We start from the raw sequence: 18,806 nt of genomic DNA, 5'->3' as shown, positions 1-18,806 counted from the left end.
TTCTCCAAAGTGGGACAACAAGTTTATCAAATTTCTAAGAAACATAATTCCCCCATGTTTCCCCCAACTGCAGTGTATGATATACACATTTGAAGCTGAGTCTGTACCTTTATAAATGTAAAAATGGTTGACACCCATCTTTTCCAATTGACTACAATGTAATGACACAAGCATCAACCATGTGACACTTGTATTTTCACATTGAATGCAATGTATTGACATAGGCATCAATTTGTTAATGCTCATCTTTTCCAAATGACTTGACATGTGTTGACATAAGCGTTCATTGGTTGACACTCATATTTTACCATTGACAAGTCAACTGTGTGACACCCATCTTTTCCAATTGACTACAATGTAATGACACAAGCATCAACCATGTGACACTTGTATTTTCCCATTGAATTCCATGTATTGAAATAAGTGTAAATTGGTAGATGCTCATCTCTTCCCATTGGCACCACAAAGCCTGCTGGGTGCATGACCAATTGAAATATATTTTGGAAAACGTGTCATGATTACGTTTTCCTATGATATGATGTTGCAAAATGTGACATGAGGGTTGGTTGCAATAGGCTCGGAAGGAAAGGGGCGGCGTTTATTGATTAACAGTATTCATAATAAGTACACAAGTATATAATGTAAGCGAGACATCAAACACCCTTCATTAAGAAACAGTCTGCTTTGTGACTGATGTACTGCCACATTTTCACAACAATATTGGCGCCACCAGAAGCGTGTTTCTGTATAAGCAAAGCGCAAGAGTTGCATCAACACGCCAAGAGAAAGCACTTTTTCAGCAGAATCATGATGGAAGGTCATGGTAACGACAGAAGGATGACTAAACTGTGGATATTGACGTTACTGTTATGCGTTTAACCTGCATCTCACTGTCTGGATAAAAAGGTTTCTCAACTTCTGCGCGTATTGGATTGCGGAGCTGGGTTTAGTCCAAAAGGGGTTTGAAGAAGGATTTATTTCCCTTTTCCTAATTTAATATTTCCTCATCATCCCATCACTGCTTGGAATAGCAGCTCTCTGATGAGAACAGGTTATTTTTCAAAGGATACGAACCGATCTGTGGAAAAGAATGGCAACTTGGTTTACCTTTATCATCGCAATTGTTATAACGATTTTTACGCAGGTAATTTTACAGTTAAACTATTTTTGTAATCGTTCATGCCTGAATGTTGACACAGCAATAGTGTTGTAATGCACAATAAAATATCATATAATACGCCTAGAATAATTCATAATGTAAATGTTTGCAAAGCAATATTGTTTTATATGCATTAATTGATTATCCTCCTTTAGGTTCTGGGATCTGGTGTATTCGAGCTTGATCTTCATCAGTTTCAGAATAATAGAAGTTTGCTGGCAAACGGCGTAGCTTGCAGTCCAGCCTGTAGAACTTTTTTCCGAGTTTGCTTGAAGAACTACCAGACGATAGTGTCACCAGGTGACTGCTACTTCGGCAGTGTCGTTACACCTGTACTAGGCAACAACTCGTTCAGCGTCATGGAGGACGGCACGTTCACTAAACCTATTCGCCTGCCACTCACCCACTTTGCATGGCCGGTAAGACGTTATGCACTGCCTATAATTGAAGTGGTTGAGAATATACAGTATCTGCCTATTGATGCATGGAACAACGGTGTTTGCAATGAGATAGGTGGTGAAGAGCGTCCATAAGCATAAATCCAAGGACTGCACTATCCGATATGGATGTGTATAATATGAAACAAGAGTATATTAGATGTCATAACATGTTATTAGCCTAGTCTACACATATCGTTCAATTGATATATTTTTTAAGTAACAAAAAGATGTGCATCTGTACACATTAAATAGTTTAAAAGGTAGACCCTTATTTTTTTCCACATGTCCTTCTAGGGTTCGTTTTCTCTAATCATTGAAGCATGGTATTCTCCTTCAGCGGATCTACCTGAAGGTGAGTAGTGCGCGCCATACATGACCACTGCTAGGAAGCACTGTTACAGATGTTTGAAAAATGCTCCCTATGCCATGGGTCGACAACAGGCGACCTTCGTGCCAAAACCAGCCCGCTAATCAATTTGTTTTGCTCCCCAAAGTTCTTTGTAAATTTTTTTATTAAAATAGGACTATTATTTTAGTTTTTGGTCAAAAAATACTGTAAAATCACCAGGATTTCAGCTAGAATTAGTTTAATTTAGGAAATATGTTCCCAAGTGTTCCTACAAATAAAAAAAGATACATATGTGAAAGTGTCTCAATGTAATCAAGGTATAAAATGATTGTTATTTTCAAATACAATCTCTTTTTGGGCTGAGACCGACAAAAATCGCCCCACGGCTGGATCTAGTTGCCTACCCCTGCCCTACGCACTAGAATTATATAATTAAGTAGTATAAATACATGCAATTTATACAGACATTTTGCAGTTACATAAAACTTGGAAATGTGAACGTGTTGATGTCCATGTGTCAGGATGAGTTACGTGCAACAGAGCACTTCTTTTATGCTCTGTCTTCAACACAATCGCACTTCCTTTGGTTTATTTTAAGCGTGGGAAAGTGTGCAAGTCTTAAGTGAGGATATCTAAACCTTGCCAAAAGCCTCTGACGGCCTTTCCTGTATTTTACACCTTTTTGCTCCATTTGGAAGGGGAATAATGGGTTGAAAATGTTTTGCTGACAAAAAGGAATAGGACATTTCAATCACAGTACACTTAAACCATTTGGAAGAATAGCGCACAGGCTTTGATGAACCATATATACAAAGTATGTGGACACACCTTCAAATTAGTGGATTCGGCTATTTCAGCCACACCCGTTGCTGACAGGTGTATACAATCAAGCACACAGCCATGCAGTCTCCATAGACAAACATTGGCAGAAGAATGGCCTTACTGAAGAGCTCAGTGACTTTCAACATGGCATCGTCATGGGATGCCACCTTTCCAACAAGTCAGTTCGTCAAATTTCTGCCCTGCTAGAGTTGCCCCAGTCAACGGCAAGTGCTGTTATTGTGAAGTGGAAACATTGAGAAGCAACTCAACTGCGAAATGGTAGGTCACACAAGCTCACAGAACGGGACCACCTGTCCTCGGTTGCAACACTCAATACTGAGTCCCAAACGGCCTCTGGAAGCAATGTCAGCACAAGAACTGTTCGTCAGGAGCTTCATGGAATGGGTTTCCATGGCTGAGCAGCCGAACACAAGCCTGAGATCACCATGCGCAATGCCAAGCGTCAGCTGTAGTGGTGTAAAGTTCGCCGCCATTGGACTCTGGAGCAGTGGAAACCTGTTCTCTGGAGTGATGAATCACGCTTCACCACCATGCAGTCCGACGGATGAATCTGGGTTTGGTGCATGCCATTAGAACGCTACCTGCACCAATGCATAATGCCAACTGTAAAGTTTGATGGAGGAGGAATAATGGTCCGGGGCTGTTTTTCATGGTTTTGTCTAGGCCCCTTAGTTCCAGTGAAGGGAAATCTTAACGCTACAGCATACAATGACATTCTAGACGATGCTGTGCTTCCAGCTCTGTGGTAACAGTTTGGGGAAGGCCCTTTCCTGTTCCAGCATGACAATGCCCCCGTGCACAAAGCGAGGTCCATACAGAAATGGTTTGTTGAGATCTGTGTGGAAGAACTTGACTGGCCTGCCCAGAGCCCTGACCTCAACCCCATCTAGCACCTTTGGGATGAATTGGAACGCTGACTGCGAGCCAGGCCTAATCGCCCAACATCAGTGCTCGACCTCAGTAATGCTCGTGGCGTAATGGAAGCAAGTCCACACAGCAATGTTCCAACATCTAGTGGAAGGCCTTCCCAGAAGAGTGGAGGTTGTTATAGCAGCAAAGAGGGGACCAACTCCATATCAAGGCCCATGATTTTGTAATGCGATGTTTGAGGAGCAGGCGTCCACATACTTTTGGTCATGTAGTGTATATCATAAACTGAAAACTTGCATTAAATTTACTTTCTGTATATCTTATAGAGATAAATAATTCAAGACAACAATGTGCATCGTTTGTTTTGACCTTTTTAACAAGCATAGACTGTATGCATGCAATGATACCTATTTGATAAGGCAATGAAAAAAGAACGTTAGGCCACACTATCTTGACGGATTTGTTTTGTTCTCTATCCCCGCAGATACAAACAACCCTGCCTTATTGATTAGTTATTTTTCCATCCAAAGAAAGTTGGAAGTAGGGAATGAGTGGTCCCAGGATGTGCAGAGTGGGGGTCAGACGGAGTTACGGTACTCATACCGGTTCATCTGCATTGAAAATTACTACGGGGACAGTTGTTCCAAAATATGTGCTCCAAGAGATGACCGCTTTGGCCACTACACCTGCAACCCTGAAGGGCAAATATCATGTCTACCGGGCTGGAAGGGAGAATACTGCGAAGAACGTAAGCAATCAAGAGTGAAATGTTCTGTGTTTCTGAAGATTTTTCACACTATGTAGTAAAATGATATTTCTCAAATTAGACCTATTTGCAAAATGGGTTCTATCGTGTCAAGATGCTGCTGCTGTAGAAAGACTTGGATCATATTTGTATTTTGGAGTGGCAAGGATGAGCGAATAAAAACTGTAGCTCCCTCCCAACCCAACCCCTTCATCCCTAGATATCTTACCATTTTGGCCACGTGGGTAGAATAATCCTGGGTAGCGTTCTGCAAGAGCAGCACGCGCCGAGTTAATCGCAGCATTATTATCTGCCACGCGCCACTAAATTGAGGTCTATTTTGTTGAGCGGGAGGGCAGCAGCTGCAAACAGGGTTCTAACAGCCTACGGACAACAATGGGGCAGCTGTCCTCTTTTGAGAGCAAGCATCTGCTCAGGCTTAACCAGCCATTAAACACTAGTCTTGTAACCATGCAAAATCAATGTCACATACAACACAACACAGAAGCAGCAAATTAAGGTTTCTTTATAAATAGACAGGTAACAGGTTTGATGCTACAACAGTGGAAATGTAATTCCTAATCCAAACCAGAAGTTTATGATGTATTGTTGAGTGAGTTGACCAAAAAAATGAAGTTCATGTTTTGTCTCAATTTTAATTGCAGCAATTTGCCTCAAAGGGTGCAGCAAAAACAATGGAAATTGCTCAAGGCCAGGAGACTGTGTGTAAGTATACAATAGTCATTTTAGTGTGTGTGTGTGTGTGTGTGTGTGTGTGTGTGTTTACATGCATGCTTGCCTGCATGTGTATATGCCTGCATGTGTGTATGCACACAGTGCTGAAAGTATTGTGTTTTTTCTGTGACAGATGCAGAGAGGGCTGGCAGGGAACCTTCTGCGATGAGTGTAAGAGACATCCGTCCTGTAAACACGGCACCTGTCAGCAGCCCTGGCAGTGCACCTGCAAAGAGGGCTGGGGGGGCCTCCTCTGTGACCAAGGTCAGTGTCTCAGGCTCCTCTGGGTTCTGCTGTGAAACAATACATAAGTACAGCAGAAAACACAGGACATCCTTTATGACGGTAGAAATATGACATGTTCCTATGATATTGCAAGAACAAGAGTCATCAGGCATTCTGATTATGAAAGGAGAAGAGTGGCGGGGAGTAACTGTTTTTCATATAAACATTTGTCCAGTGGTGTAAAGTACTTAAGTAAAAATACTTTGAAGTACTACTTAAGTACTTCTTTGGGGTATCTGTACTTTACTTTACTATTTATATTTTTTACAACTTTTACTTTTACTTCACTACATTCCTAAAGAAAATAATGTACTTTTTACTCCATACATTTTTCCTGACACCCAAAAGTACTTGCTACATTTTGACAGGAAAATTGTCAATTTCATACACTTATCAAGAGAACATCCCTGGTCATCCCTACTGCCCCTGATCTGGCGGACTGACTAAACACAAATGCGTCGTTTGTAAATTATGTCTGAGTGTTGGAGTGTACCCCTGGATATCCGCCAATACATTTTCTTTTTTAAATGTGCTGTCTGGCTTGCTTAATATAAGGAATTTGAAATGGTTTATACTTTTATGTTTACTTTTGATACGTAAGCACATTTGAGCAATTCCATTTACTTGTGATACTTAAGTATATTTAAAACCAAGTAGTATTTTACTGGGTGACTCACTTTTACTTCAGTCATTTTTTATTAAGGTATCTTTACTTTTACTCAAGTATGACAATTGTGTACTTTTTCCACCACTGCATTTGTCCACAGATCTGAACTATTGTACCCATCACAAGCCGTGTCATAACGGGGCCACCTGTATGAACACGGGCCAGGGGAGCTACACCTGTACCTGCCAGCCGGGCTTCACAGGGGACACGTGTGACAGAGAGGTCAGGGAGTGCGACAGCCAGCCCTGTCGGAATGGAGGCCTGTGCTTGGTAAGCCCGGAAAGCCTATCCGTTTCCCACAACATACAGCACACACAGGCTTTCCTGTTTTTGTTTTTCCTCTATCCATGTCTCTGGGCCAGTATAGAAAAATGCAACAGACAGAGCAATAGCCAGATCGTTGACCCAGTTCATACTCTCTCTCCTGTTAATGAATGTCATTCAAACTGGGGCAAAGGTGGCATGATGAGATAATAACGTGGAGTCGCAAAGGCATCGAAATGAGAAGCACAGCAACAAACCTACAGTACAGTGATCTTTGCTGGAATTGTTTCCTATGACAGTGGGCTGTGATAACCTCTGACTCTCTGTGGCCCACAGGACCTTGAGAACGGCTATAGGTGTGCATGCACGCAGGGGTACGAGGGGACGCACTGCGAGCACAGAATGCTAACTTGTGCCGATTCACCCTGCTTCCATGGGAATTGCAGAGAAAGGGACAACGGGCGGAGCTACATGTGTGAGTGCCCAGGGGGCTTCACTGGACTCAATTGTGAGAAGAAAGTGGACAAATGCACCTCCCTGCCCTGTACAAATGGTATGTGATAGTTTCCACTCTCTGTATCTCAATAACAAGAACTGTCTTTGATTTATTTTGTACACTGTCAGTTAAGAGCACTTACTCAAACAGATCCATTTGGAATGTTCTCTCTAGAGACATCTACATTAGAGCTAACTTAAAGTGGTTGTGATGTGCGCTGATAACACTGGTCTGCTCTATTCAGGTGGACGTTGTGTTATCCACGGCACCACACGCTGGTGCAGCTGCCGCTCAGGCTTCACTGGCCCACGCTGTGAGATCAACATCAACGAGTGTTCCATGAACCCCTGCGCCAACGGAGCCAGCTGCATGGACCGCATCAACGACTACACCTGTATCTGCCCCCTGGGCTACACCGGCCGCAACTGTGACAAGCCCACTGACCGCTGTGCCCCCAAACCCTGCCTGAACAGTGGGACCTGTACCGACGGGGCCAAAGGCCAGCCTGCTGCCTGCATCTGCCCAGCCCACTTCAGTGGCCCCCAGTGCCAGTACTACGATGTGCCTTTACTCATCCCCCCGAGCCCCAGCCCCAGCCGCGTCAGAGAGCCCCTGGACAGGCTCCACTGGGCAGCCATCTGTCTGGGTGTGGGCATGGTGGTGCTCCTGGTGCTGATCTGCATGGTGGCCATGGTCCTGCGCCACATTCAGCAGCAGAGGAAGAGGAAGCAGGACTCAGAGTCCATGAACAACCTATCAGACGTCCAGAAGGAGAACCTCATATCTGACCTGCAGCTGAAGAACACCAACAAAAAGGTGGACCTGGAGGTGGAGGTGGATTGTCTTAGGGAGAAGTCCCAAAACCACAAACACATCAACTACCACTTGGACTACAAAACCTCCAAGGAGTACAAGGATGAACCATCAGAAGAGGATAAAGATGAGAACTGTAAAAAGATGATAGAGGAGAAAATGCCATTGACTAGAAAGTACAGGTAAGTTCCCATTGGGGACAGACGACAATTCAACGTCTATTCCAAGTTTGTACTGAAATGACATGGAAACAACGTTGATTCAAACCAGTGTATGCCCAGTGGGTTGAAATGCTGCTTGCAGATGACAACCTGGATAGATTTGGACCTACTTCCTATTCTCCAGTGTTTGATAAATGACAGTGGTTTGGATTTGTGCTTGAGTGTTGACATGTTTTACTTTTCATTTACAGCGAAAGGCCAGAGTGTAGGATATCAACGATATGTTCTCCAAGAGATTCAATGTACCAGTCTGTGTTTGTGATAGCAGAGGAGAAGAATGAATGCGTCATAGCAACTGAGGTAAGCTTTTATTTTCACATTTCGTCTGAACATGTTCCTGCAACTCTTGACACCATGTCATTAACAGTCATCAATCAGCAATGCAAAAGTTGAGGTTTCCATTACATTGCTCCAATGATTCAACTGGTTTCCTTTTTTTCTTCTCCTAGGTATAATACATGGATGGTATCAGACATTCTGAAGAATGGATATCTTCTGGACTGTTTACAGGTGTAGAAATAGATGGGATTTAATTTAACTGCAAATTGCTGCTCTTGAAAACTTGACAACTGGACCGATCCTGTGTGCTCTATGAATGCAATAAAATGTAAGGACTGAACACACTGTAATAGAGAAATAATGTGGGCTTTTGGACATTTCACCCCCTCAGTGTGTACTGACAGATTCAGCCCGTTGACAGAACGTCCCACTATATCCATGGGAAACAGGCCTGTGTTAATACCAGCATGCCCATCTGCAGGATGAGAGGGCTCTGTCTGGAGATACTCCAACTTATTGTGATAATCAGCAACCAACCAATCAACTTACTGCCAACAAGCCTATGGAAGGAGCCAGCTACTTCCATTTCTCTACCCTGGTGAAGTGCTATATAATAAGGCAGACTTTGTTTCATAAACTTTCAAGGAGAGAATAAAAACGTCTGGAAACGGTTCATTTTATGAGAATGTTTGAGACCCAAGGCCTATGTCAATTTTGTAAATGAATTGTTTAATTTTTTATTTTAAACGTTGATAAATAATGTATGCATCTCGAATCATAGAGCCTTAAGTATGGGTTAAAGAGCTAAATTGGTGCCCAGCTTCTTCTTGGATCCAGTGCACAACAGAAAAATGAAGGGAAAATTTAAGAGAAAAAAACTGATGCGATACACGATGCAGTGCCAGGGGTATTCAAGAAGAAGCAATATTTACTTGTTATTATGCAGCATTGCCCAGAAATGAAGACAAAGAAAAACAAAAGTGACTATCATACCAAGGACGCCTTTAATTAGAATTGACTTCACTGAACCAATAATGTTATTTTTAAGATTAGTATTTCACTAGTTATTTAAATATTTCGAAGCACTGGTCTTTCTATGTTTTATAAGATTATTTTGTATATAATGTATATTTATAAATGTAGAAGTCTCTGTACAACTGTTTTTTTTATTTGATGCCCAAAAAGTAGAATTTATTTTTTAATGTTGTTGTGATTGTTGTTTTTTTAAAACAATGAAAAAATATCTGGTACACTGTTGTTTGTTGGTTTCATGTTGAGTATAATTGGTCAACTATAAAGCTATAAATTTGCCTAGATATTGGAATGATCAAGAACCTTCAGTTGAAATCCACCACCTGTTGTGGAAATGGCTTCATTGTCTAGATGATGTATGACCTTGTAGCAGTTATAACAATCGCAGTGGTGAGAGGCATGCGTGTCAATGTGATGTTAAATCAATGTGCTCACAATCATTCAGTGGACAGTTTTGTATGTGACAGCAATGTGAGAAATATGGACAAAGTTATATATTAAAACATGTCATGTTAAAGTACGGTACACAGATTGGTCAGTATTTGTATGCAAGTTTTTACTCAAAAAGAACACCAATCTCAGTATACCCCTTGTTGTTAAGCATCCATATCGCTTTCAACTGACTTCACATTTCAAGCTGTTTCCTTGGATGTCTGCCCCATAAGCTACAATACTGAGACAAGGAGGAGGTACAATCTAGAAAAGAGGCTACTTAACAAACCAGGCAGATACTTTAGGGTGTGACCCTACACCACTGGGAAAATCATCATATGCCTCCTCTCTAACTACTGTAAGCATGAATGCAGAAAATAAGGCCCCAAGAGTCCAGTGGCAAGTTACCAGCAGCCTTGAAGGGGTGTTAAAGCCAACACAACACCTTGGCCAGTCCTGATCTCCCCAACAAGACATGTAGGCTATCACATGCTTGCTTTTACACACACACACATTAAATGACTATAACATATCTACTGGAAAACCACCTGATTATCCATTTCTAGTATTATATTTATTAGTTTGATTAATTATTTTGTCACAACAACTAACAACTAACACCCACACGTTTGTCTTTTCCACATATTCTGTCCCATTTTACAACCTTTTCAGACATCTACCACATAGTCATGTATTTTCATTGTGTTATAATAAAAGCATCCTGTTCGTGGCCAAGTGACATCATTTCCTGCTTCCCGTCGGATTATAATGCACAGGATAACGGCAAACTTGTCTCACGCATCTGTTATGAAACGTCTTCACGGTTACAAACATGATCAATTGCTATGTATTTCACAAGTATCCGATGCTTGACTATAAAAGGTATTTATTCATCAAAAAAATCATAGAAGGCCTATAAAGAACAAACATAGTGAATGACTGCTTTACAAAGCTCAAGCAATGAGAATGAAATCTAAATTAAACCTTGAATTGTGTAAAACAAAAAATACATGCCAGTTTCCTTTCCTTTTGTAATGTTCTTAATTAACACTTGGGGGCATTACACCATACATGGAAGGACATTCAAAATGAGACAGACTGAAATTTACATTTTTACACACTTAACAAAACATTTAAAGTTACTTCCAAAATATCTTTAAATACTTACAATGACAATTGATAACTAGAGACTTTAAGAATTAATGTCACAACAAACAATTTTGTCAAATAATAATGGCATCTGCAAAGCATGGGAAGTATTCTATATGTTATGATTTTGTGATGATCTCAAATATAGTACATTGAATACCGTTATCAGACTGTGTTGTCATTGGACCAAAACATAATTGTCCTAGCCAGAGGCCAATGAGGCTGAAGGTAAATCGCCTGCTTAAGAGTCATTCATTGGCCATGTATGATACAAATGTATAGGGTGCTAGAGAGGCACCTACGAAGAGAACAGACATTTAGTGGGCTTTACGACGCTTGGATCTTTATGGCAACCCTATAAAGTCCACATGGGGGCACTATAAAGCCCGTAATTTGTGGGCGGAGCAATACAATTGGCTGTCAGAAGTATAACAATGTAAATGTACCTTTAATCCGTCTGTCTGCACATTTCAAGGCATATGGTGGAGTAGTGAGATACCCGATGGGCTGGACGATTCTCTTCTCATCTTGAAAAAACGTATACTAAAAACGTGGAAATCAATAAACAGAATGGAAAAATCGAATGATTTATTATTGAAATAGCAATGGGCGGCCTAGTTAAATAAAGGTTCAATCATTAAATGTAATAAAAGTTACATAACAAAATAAAGACTGAGAAAAACTAATTGACACAATTTAAGGCCAAGTGGAAAGCAATGATGCAGGCACTAAGGATGGGGGTGTGAGCATATGCGGGTCTGGGCAGATGAGATGTAGTCATTGTGTGTGCGTCTGTAAATTGTTGCTCGTATGTGCATACGTTTGTATGTGGAGTAAGAATAAAAATGAATAAAAATATGATTTAAAAAAATACAATGCTTGGATCTTATTCTGAAAACTAATGCTTCTATGTATATCCAATTTCGTTAGCTGCTGCTGCTGCAATATCAGACTATATGACTCTAATTGAAATAAAGGGAGATCCATTTTCACACAGGATTAAAAATAGACAGGATTGCTGCTTTCCTTACTTTCCTGACTGTGCAGAGCAACAAGGCAAGAAAGGATATACCAACAGTACTTCAAAGTGAGTAAACACTGATTTTTCACATACACTATTATCACCAACAACGTCCATGGAGGAATTGCAAGATCTCAAGCAAAGCATTTTTAAAGGATGTACTTATTTCAACTCACGTTTGGACATTGGACAGCCAGTGAAACTGTCAATCTACGTCTAACCAGCGAGCATAATGTTCAAACATAAGGTTTCAAAATCCTGTGAATGGGGCAAAAATAACTTGTCATTTCTGATAATGTGGTACATACAATATCTTCTGACATACAATGAATGGATGGAAGAAGGAATGAATGAATTAACTAATCTATTTTTCTGTTTCTTTTATGTGACTCATGATTATTAGACACCATTTTCAGTAAATCAAATACCTTCAAGATTGCATTTACAGTACATTGTACATTACTTCAAGTGGCACCTCAAGTGAAGACTAAATGACACACTTAATAAATCCCCTTTCTTATCAGAACAGTTGATGCTCAAAATCAAAGTTGGCATATGTTCAGACAGTACAGAGCTCTCATATTGTATATTACTTCAAGTGGTGGTTGTGGTTGTCAGAGTCTGTTCAATCGTGAGATACAATGTCGCAACATTGTAACATTAATTCGAAAGTTGGATTCCTATAAATGTTTTGCTCCCGAAAAGGATTCGGATTTGGTAGGCTTGTACTTATAGTACGATCTATTAAATGATATCATTGGTCAGAAACGTCTTGGTCTGACGTCCGGACACAACAAATACACGTGTCAGTAAACCAAGATAATGAAGCAGTAGGCTAGTACTTTAACGTTACATTGTCCGACACACCAAAACGTATTGTAGGCCTATGCATCACTTCTTTCACATGTTATCGACACCTAGGGGTAGGTAGGCTATAATAGGTTTATTACGCATCAGCAAGACTGGTCAAGACTCCTAAGAAGAAATGTCAAAGGCGATGATAGGCTTTTATAGCGAATAGGTTTGAAAAGTCTCATGCTTCGGAACGCATCTGCAAAAAATATGAGCTGCATCGGTAACATCTTAGAACAGTTATTTATTGACAGAAGAATATAGGCAACACTTTACATCTACATCGTACCTCAACCCTAACGAACCATAATGAAGCTTCTGGCTATTACCACATCAGAAAAACCCAGCCTGTGGATATTCGGATATGGCTCCTTAGTCTGGAAACCAGACTTCAAATACAAGAGGAGCAAAGTCGGTTATATTGAAGGATATAGTCGACGCTTCTGGCATGGGGACAATTTCCATCGAGGAGACAAAGACCTGGTAAGCCTTTTCCTTCAGAAATGCAATTCATGTATTTGCTGCTGCTGTAGATTGACAAAATATGATCTTATCTCAGATCAAACGGTGGTGCTACAGAAAGTGGGAAGTCCAATGAAAAGTCAAATAAAAAAGTTTGATTTGTAAGTCAAACATTTTGGATATGGAAATGTCAGTGTAGTCTAACTGGAAGTTAAATGGTTAAAAATGCTGACTGTGCATTTATCCTCATCCTGTCCACAGCCAGGTAGAGTGGTAACTTTGGTGGAAGATCAAGATGTGAGTGGCCTTATTTCAAAACAACCCACAACACACCTACAGCTCACATTTGATTTGATCCTGTCTACCACGAATAAGTCCTGTACTGTATGTTGCAAAATATATTGACACTGGCATAATCAATCATGTTGATAAACAGAACTTGAAGTTGAAATCCTGTCCCAGTCTAACATCCACCTCTTCTTCTCGCTGCAGGCTTGCACTTGGGGGGTAGCCTACGAGGTCACTGACTCCCAGATGGAGGAGTCTCTGCAGTACCTGAATGTGAGAGAGGCTGTGCTGGGGGGCTACGTCACCAAGATGGTGGAGTTCACACCCAGAGAGAAGTACCAAGGGTCCCTGCTCGCCCTGGTCTACATTGCCACCTCTGACAACCCCATATACCTCGGGCCTGCCACTCCCACAGAGATAGCTGCTCAGATTACAATCTGCAGAGGCAACACGGGCCACAACATAGAGTACCTCCTCCGCCTGGCTGAGTTCATGAGGCTGTACTGTCCCGAGGTAGAGGATGACCATCTCTTCTCCATAGAGGCAGCCGCCCTGGCTCTGGTCATCTGAACTACCAGGGCCAGGGATACTCACATCTGACCACCGGTACGACACTCAATCCTTACGACACTCGCTACGTTACTTGCTAATGTGAACAATGTGAAGACAATGACAATGTAAATACACTGACAATGTGAAGACAGTGAGAGTCACTCCAACTCATAAAAAGGGTTCTCTACAAGGTGTGTAAACACTCTGGTGTGTAAACACTCTGTCCAATAAATATATTTCATATATGGTATCAGATGAATAAATCATATTTTTGTTGTGTTTATGAAGGTCCTGGGTAACATTAGAATTCAAAAAAGTCATTATATAAAATTACAAAATAGCATTTTAATTAGTTTGTGTTACTGTAGGCTATCTGTTGCCTCATGCTCAAGTGTGGGGCTCACGAAACAGTGGTTATTTATGCAATAAGGCCCGAGTGGTTGTGGTATATGGCCAATATACCATGCCTAAGGGCTGTTCTTAAGGACTGGATACAGTCCTTAGCTGTGTTATATTGGCCATATACCACAAACCACCGAGGTGCCTTATTGCTATTATAATCTGGTTACCAATGTAATTAGAACAGTAAAAATAAATGTTTTGTCAGACCCGTGGTATTCGGTCTGATATACCACGGCTGTCAGCCAATCAGCATTCAGGGCTCAAACCACCCAGTTTACAATTTGAAATATAGTGCATCTCTTAAATTTTAAGTGTTATTTGGCATTGGAAACCTCATAATGTGCTCTTACCTGCATGTGACGCTGTAGGAGGATGAGGTTTTGTGGCCTTCTTGTTTATAATTTACTCTGTGTTGAGCTTGTGTGCTAGCTCGTGCTCCTGCTAGCGTTAGCACTACCGTTAGCATTTTGCATTGGAATGCATGACATTTTAAATCAAATCACATTTTATTTGTTACATACACGTGTTTAGTGGATGTTACTGTGGGTGTAGCAAAATGCTTGTGTTTCTAGATCCAACAGTGCAGTAATATCTAACAAGTAATATCTAACAATTCACAATACACACAATACACACACATGTGAAGTAAAGGAATTAAGAATATATAAATATTTGGACGTGCCATAGACTAAGATACAGTAGAATAGCATATAATACAGTATATACATCTGAGATGAGTAATGAAAAACATTATTAAAGTGACTAGAATTCCATTATTAAAGTGGCCAGTGATTTCAAGTCTATGTATATAGGGCATCTATATACATAGGCTATTTAGCAGCTTGATGGCCTTGAGATAGAAGCTGTTTTTCAGTCTCTCGGTCCCAGCTTTGATGTACCTGTACTGACCTCGCTTTCTGGATGATAGTGGGGTGAACATGCAGTGGCTCGGGTGGTTGTTGTCCTTGATGATCTGTTTGGCCTTTCTGTGACATCGGGTGCTGTAGGTGTCCTGGAGGGTAGGTAGTTTGCCCACGGTGATGTGTTGGGCAGACCGCACCATCCTCTGCAGAGCCCTGCGGTTGCGGGCGGTGCAGTTGCCGTACCAGGCGTGAAGACAATGCATCCCGACAGGATGCTCTCAATTGTGCATCTGTAAAATGTGTGAGGGTTTTAGGTGCCAAGCCAAATTTCTTCAGCCTCCCAAAGTTGAAGAGGCGCTGTTGCGTACAAGACGCAAAAACTGAACTTAAGATCGGGTGGCATAGAAATTGCGCACATAGAAAAGATCTACCGCTTATTAGACTTTCTTTCAAGGAGAATGACATATCTATAAGTCACATTTCTATGTGAATTTGGTTGGGTCACCCAAAAAGCTACATATTGCAGCTTTAATGTATACTTTGATTACAAAGCACTGGATGTCTTAAGGTGAACGCACCAATTTGTAAGTCGCTCTGGATAAGAGCGTCTGCTAAATGACTTAAATGTAATGATGTAATGTAAAGCAGATAACGTTACTCCTAGGGCTTCTTACTATGAAGACAGAGGCTGGCTGATTGAAGAAAATATGAATAAAATACAGAATATTTAACCTTTATCTGTTTCTGGTCTGACTTTAAAAACGGGTTTTGTTATAGATGAGTCATGCAAATACTTACCCTGCGTGGAAATAAGATTATTGCATTGCTCAATGTATTGTATATACTATATCTTTTCTATTTCTATATGAAGTCTATTTGCCTTTGTTGTTGAAGGAACAGGGATTTTTAATGCTTTTAATTTTTTAATCAACTGAACTAAATAGCATTTAACTTGAATTCTTACCAAGACACCCTGGTTCTTTCCAATTCAGTATGAGTATGTGACTGTGTCTCACGTGTTTCATTCTAATGGTAAAGGCTGCTTATTCAAAATCTATTCCAACTATGTAGATCATGTGCTGTTAAAGGATAGTGGGTTGGGTTAGAAATAATCCCTTTTTCTCTCCTGATTTTCAATATATAAAAACACCCCAATGCCTAAAGTTTTATGACTTCCTCAAGAGTATGTTTCCTGGTCATGTGCCAAAGCTCATAAACTTTTTTACCCTAACACACTTTTATATAAGTTGGCCATATGCAGATATACACGTAGTTGTCAATGGTCTAGACCAGGGCTCTCCAACCCTGTTCCTGGAGAGCTACCGCCCTGTAGGTTTTCGCTCCAACCGTGATGGAGTGCACCTGATTCTAATAATTAGCTAATTGATACGGTGAATCAGGTTAGTTACAATTGGGGTTGGATTGAAAACCTACAGCAGGGGGGCACTCCAGGGACTGGCTTGGAGAGCCCTGGTCTAGACCATTCTGTAGGAAAGGAGAGAAATGTGAGGTATTCTTTATTTTTATTATTCCAGGAAATAGTCAGCTCACAGGTCCATTAGAGTGCCTTTGGACTTCAATCAAACCCACAATGCACAACAAAGTCAAACTGCATGGAGGAAAAGCACGTTTTCACAAAAAATCTATATTAGTTTCATCCACTGAACATGTTCTGTCAGTCACATATTGTTGTCATTTTTGGTACAGAAACCATGTATTTTGTTATGTGAATGCACATCCTGACAATCCTCCAGTACAGGTTTAATGGAGTTGCAGCTTAGATCACTCTGTCTTGTGACCTGAACCATTAACTTCAACAGCATACTCAAGGTTATGTAATAGGTTAAATGTAGGTGTCGTACTGTAGGTCCATTAATCAGCCGTTAAATGGATGCCCAGAGTACCGGGGCTGGCAGGAATACTAAGATCTACATGGCACACTAACCAGTCTTGTACAGTATGTAAACACGGTCTTAAAGCGACGAAAAACAACGACAAGGCATCCCTGCCACTTGTTTTGATGAACAGCTGAGAGATGGGGCTACGGAAATGTAACCCTTCTCAAATTCAGACAGCACTCCAGATGCAAGGACTGAGAGTGATGTCCACATGCCACATGAAGATATTGTTTGTTAAAAGTCTTGTTGAACAACAGAGTAATATAATAGGGTAAGCGCATGAGGGATTTATAAGTTACAGTATATTCTTCAAGAATCAGTGTGTATATCAAGAATTGTAAAGACCACTGTACAGATTCCCAGATCACAGACTGTAGCTTTAACATTTGGAGCACAGCATTACAGTTACCAAAACAGACCTGCCCTTTTTCATATGCTCTAGCATTGTGAGGTGTCAGTGGCTACCAGGGTGCTATACAAATACACACCATGCCGGCGGTGTTAGTCAGTACATTCTGTTCCTGGGAGAGCCACTACACTCACTCGAGAAGTGCTGTCTGTGTGTTGAAAGTGAGACACAGGGGGCAGATGAGTTCCCTTTCCCTGCATGTTCAGTTTGATCATGTTGTGAGAACACGTGCACACCCAACAGAGAGAGGTCTCGGCAGTACATATACATTTTGGGCTGAGCGCCTTCAGTGGCACTCTGGTCCAGATTCCAAGAAAGCCCTCTCTAACTGGGCGAAAGGTTAGAGCCGTAAAAAATGTGCTCTCTTCTAGGAAAGGAAAAGGCAGTTAAGATAGTATAAATGGAATTATAAACTGGGAATTATAAACTGGGTGGTTCGAGCGCTGAATGTTTGATTGGCTTACAGCCGTGATATATCAGACCGTATACCACGGGTATGACAAAACATACATTTTTACTGCTCTAATTACATTGGTAACCAGTTTATAATAGCAATAAGGCACCTCTGTGGTACATGGCCAATATACCACGGCTAAGGACTGTATCCAGGCACTACACATTGTGTTGTGCATAAGAACAGCCCGTAGCCGTGTTATATTGGCCATACACCACACCCCCTTGGACCTTATTGCTTAAGTATAGGCCTGTATGAAGAATTGGACGAATGGAAACTCAGTCAGCAGCACCGTCTGATAAGAACCTTATGTGACTGGACCCCTCTGCGTACCAATAGGCCTACACACTTCAAAACAGAGGCCAACAGCGTATTCATATCAGAGTATGAAATCCTCTGCACTATTTTCAATCATAAGGCATATCTATCAGATGACTCAGGAAACAACAAAGCATGACATGAAAACCATTTGGGCTCCATTTACTAAGTGCAAAATGCAGTCGAGTTGACTCATAAATCCCCACCATAGTTCTAAACTGTTTTGAAAATATCCTCTGTAGTCAAAACACTTCAATTGGCTTTGGAAATAAAATAACCAGTTTGAAAACCTGGATGTATGTGATACTTCCATGTTGCTATTGTAAAATATAATGTGTCCTCAATAACCTACTTGTGTTTTACTAATATGCAGTGGTGAAAAGAGTACCCTATTGTCATACTCGAGTAAATGTATAGATACTTTAATAATAGAAAGTTACTCAAGTAAAAGTAAAAGTTACCCAGCAAAATACTACTTATGTAGGCCTCCTGAGTGGCGCAGTGGTCT

General features: G+C 40.9%; 2 protein-coding genes across 3 annotated transcripts; both read left to right on the top strand.

Annotated features, from left to right (window-relative positions):
* The first annotated feature begins 658 nt into the window (after positions 1-658).
* LOC115138489 (delta-like protein 4) lies at positions 659-9,723 on the top strand. 2 transcript variants are annotated; one of them, XM_029675370.1, is made up of 11 exons: positions 659-1,144; positions 1,315-1,578; positions 1,894-1,951; positions 4,146-4,409; positions 5,072-5,132; positions 5,275-5,405; positions 6,194-6,363; positions 6,694-6,910; positions 7,098-7,848; positions 8,079-8,187; positions 8,337-9,723. In XM_029675370.1, exons 1-11 carry the CDS (start codon positions 1,091-1,093, stop codon positions 8,340-8,342), a joined length of 2,085 nt encoding a protein of 694 aa, XP_029531230.1. In that variant the 5' UTR covers positions 659-1,090; the 3' UTR covers positions 8,343-9,723. The 2 variants fall into 2 exon arrangements, with proteins under 2 accessions (XP_029531230.1, XP_064881767.1); XM_065025695.1 differs by lacking the exon at positions 8,337-9,723 and having other exon boundaries at positions 8,079-8,295.
* A 2,992-nt stretch (positions 9,724-12,715) lies between these two features.
* On the top strand, positions 12,716-14,290 carry LOC115138966 (glutathione-specific gamma-glutamylcyclotransferase 1). The gene is made up of 3 exons (XM_029676145.2): positions 12,716-13,135; positions 13,376-13,411; positions 13,607-14,290. The coding sequence occupies exons 1-3, from the start codon at positions 12,962-12,964 to the stop codon at positions 13,970-13,972; spliced, it is 576 nt and encodes a 191-aa protein (XP_029532005.1). The 5' UTR covers positions 12,716-12,961; the 3' UTR covers positions 13,973-14,290.
* The last annotated feature ends 4,516 nt before the right edge of the window (positions 14,291-18,806 follow it).

The sequence above is a fragment of the Oncorhynchus nerka genome, linkage group LG12, assembly GCF_034236695.1.
Source record: "Oncorhynchus nerka isolate Pitt River linkage group LG12, Oner_Uvic_2.0, whole genome shotgun sequence".
Classification (NCBI taxonomy): Eukaryota; Metazoa; Chordata; class Actinopteri; order Salmoniformes; family Salmonidae; genus Oncorhynchus; species Oncorhynchus nerka.
The sequence above is the reverse complement of the archived record's forward strand: the minus strand, read 5'-3'. Positions and strand labels throughout refer to the sequence as shown.

Coding starts and splice junctions, on each gene's coding strand:
- LOC115138489 (XM_065025695.1), top strand. CDS start 1,091: ATGGCAACTTGGTTTACCTTTATCATCGCAATTGTTATAACGATTTTT. Junction 1,579..1,893: donor TCACCCACTTTGCATGGCCG/GTAAGACGTTAT, acceptor ATGTCCTTCTAG/GGTTCGTTTTCTCTAATCAT. Junction 1,952..4,145: donor TTCAGCGGATCTACCTGAAG/GTGAGTAGTGCG, acceptor CTATCCCCGCAG/ATACAAACAACCCTGCCTTA.
- LOC115138966 (XM_029676145.2), top strand. CDS start 12,962: ATGAAGCTTCTGGCTATTACCACATCAGAAAAACCCAGCCTGTGGATA. Junction 13,136..13,375: donor ATCGAGGAGACAAAGACCTG/GTAAGCCTTTTC, acceptor TCCTGTCCACAG/CCAGGTAGAGTGGTAACTTT. Junction 13,412..13,606: donor CTTTGGTGGAAGATCAAGAT/GTGAGTGGCCTT, acceptor TTCTCGCTGCAG/GCTTGCACTTGGGGGGTAGC.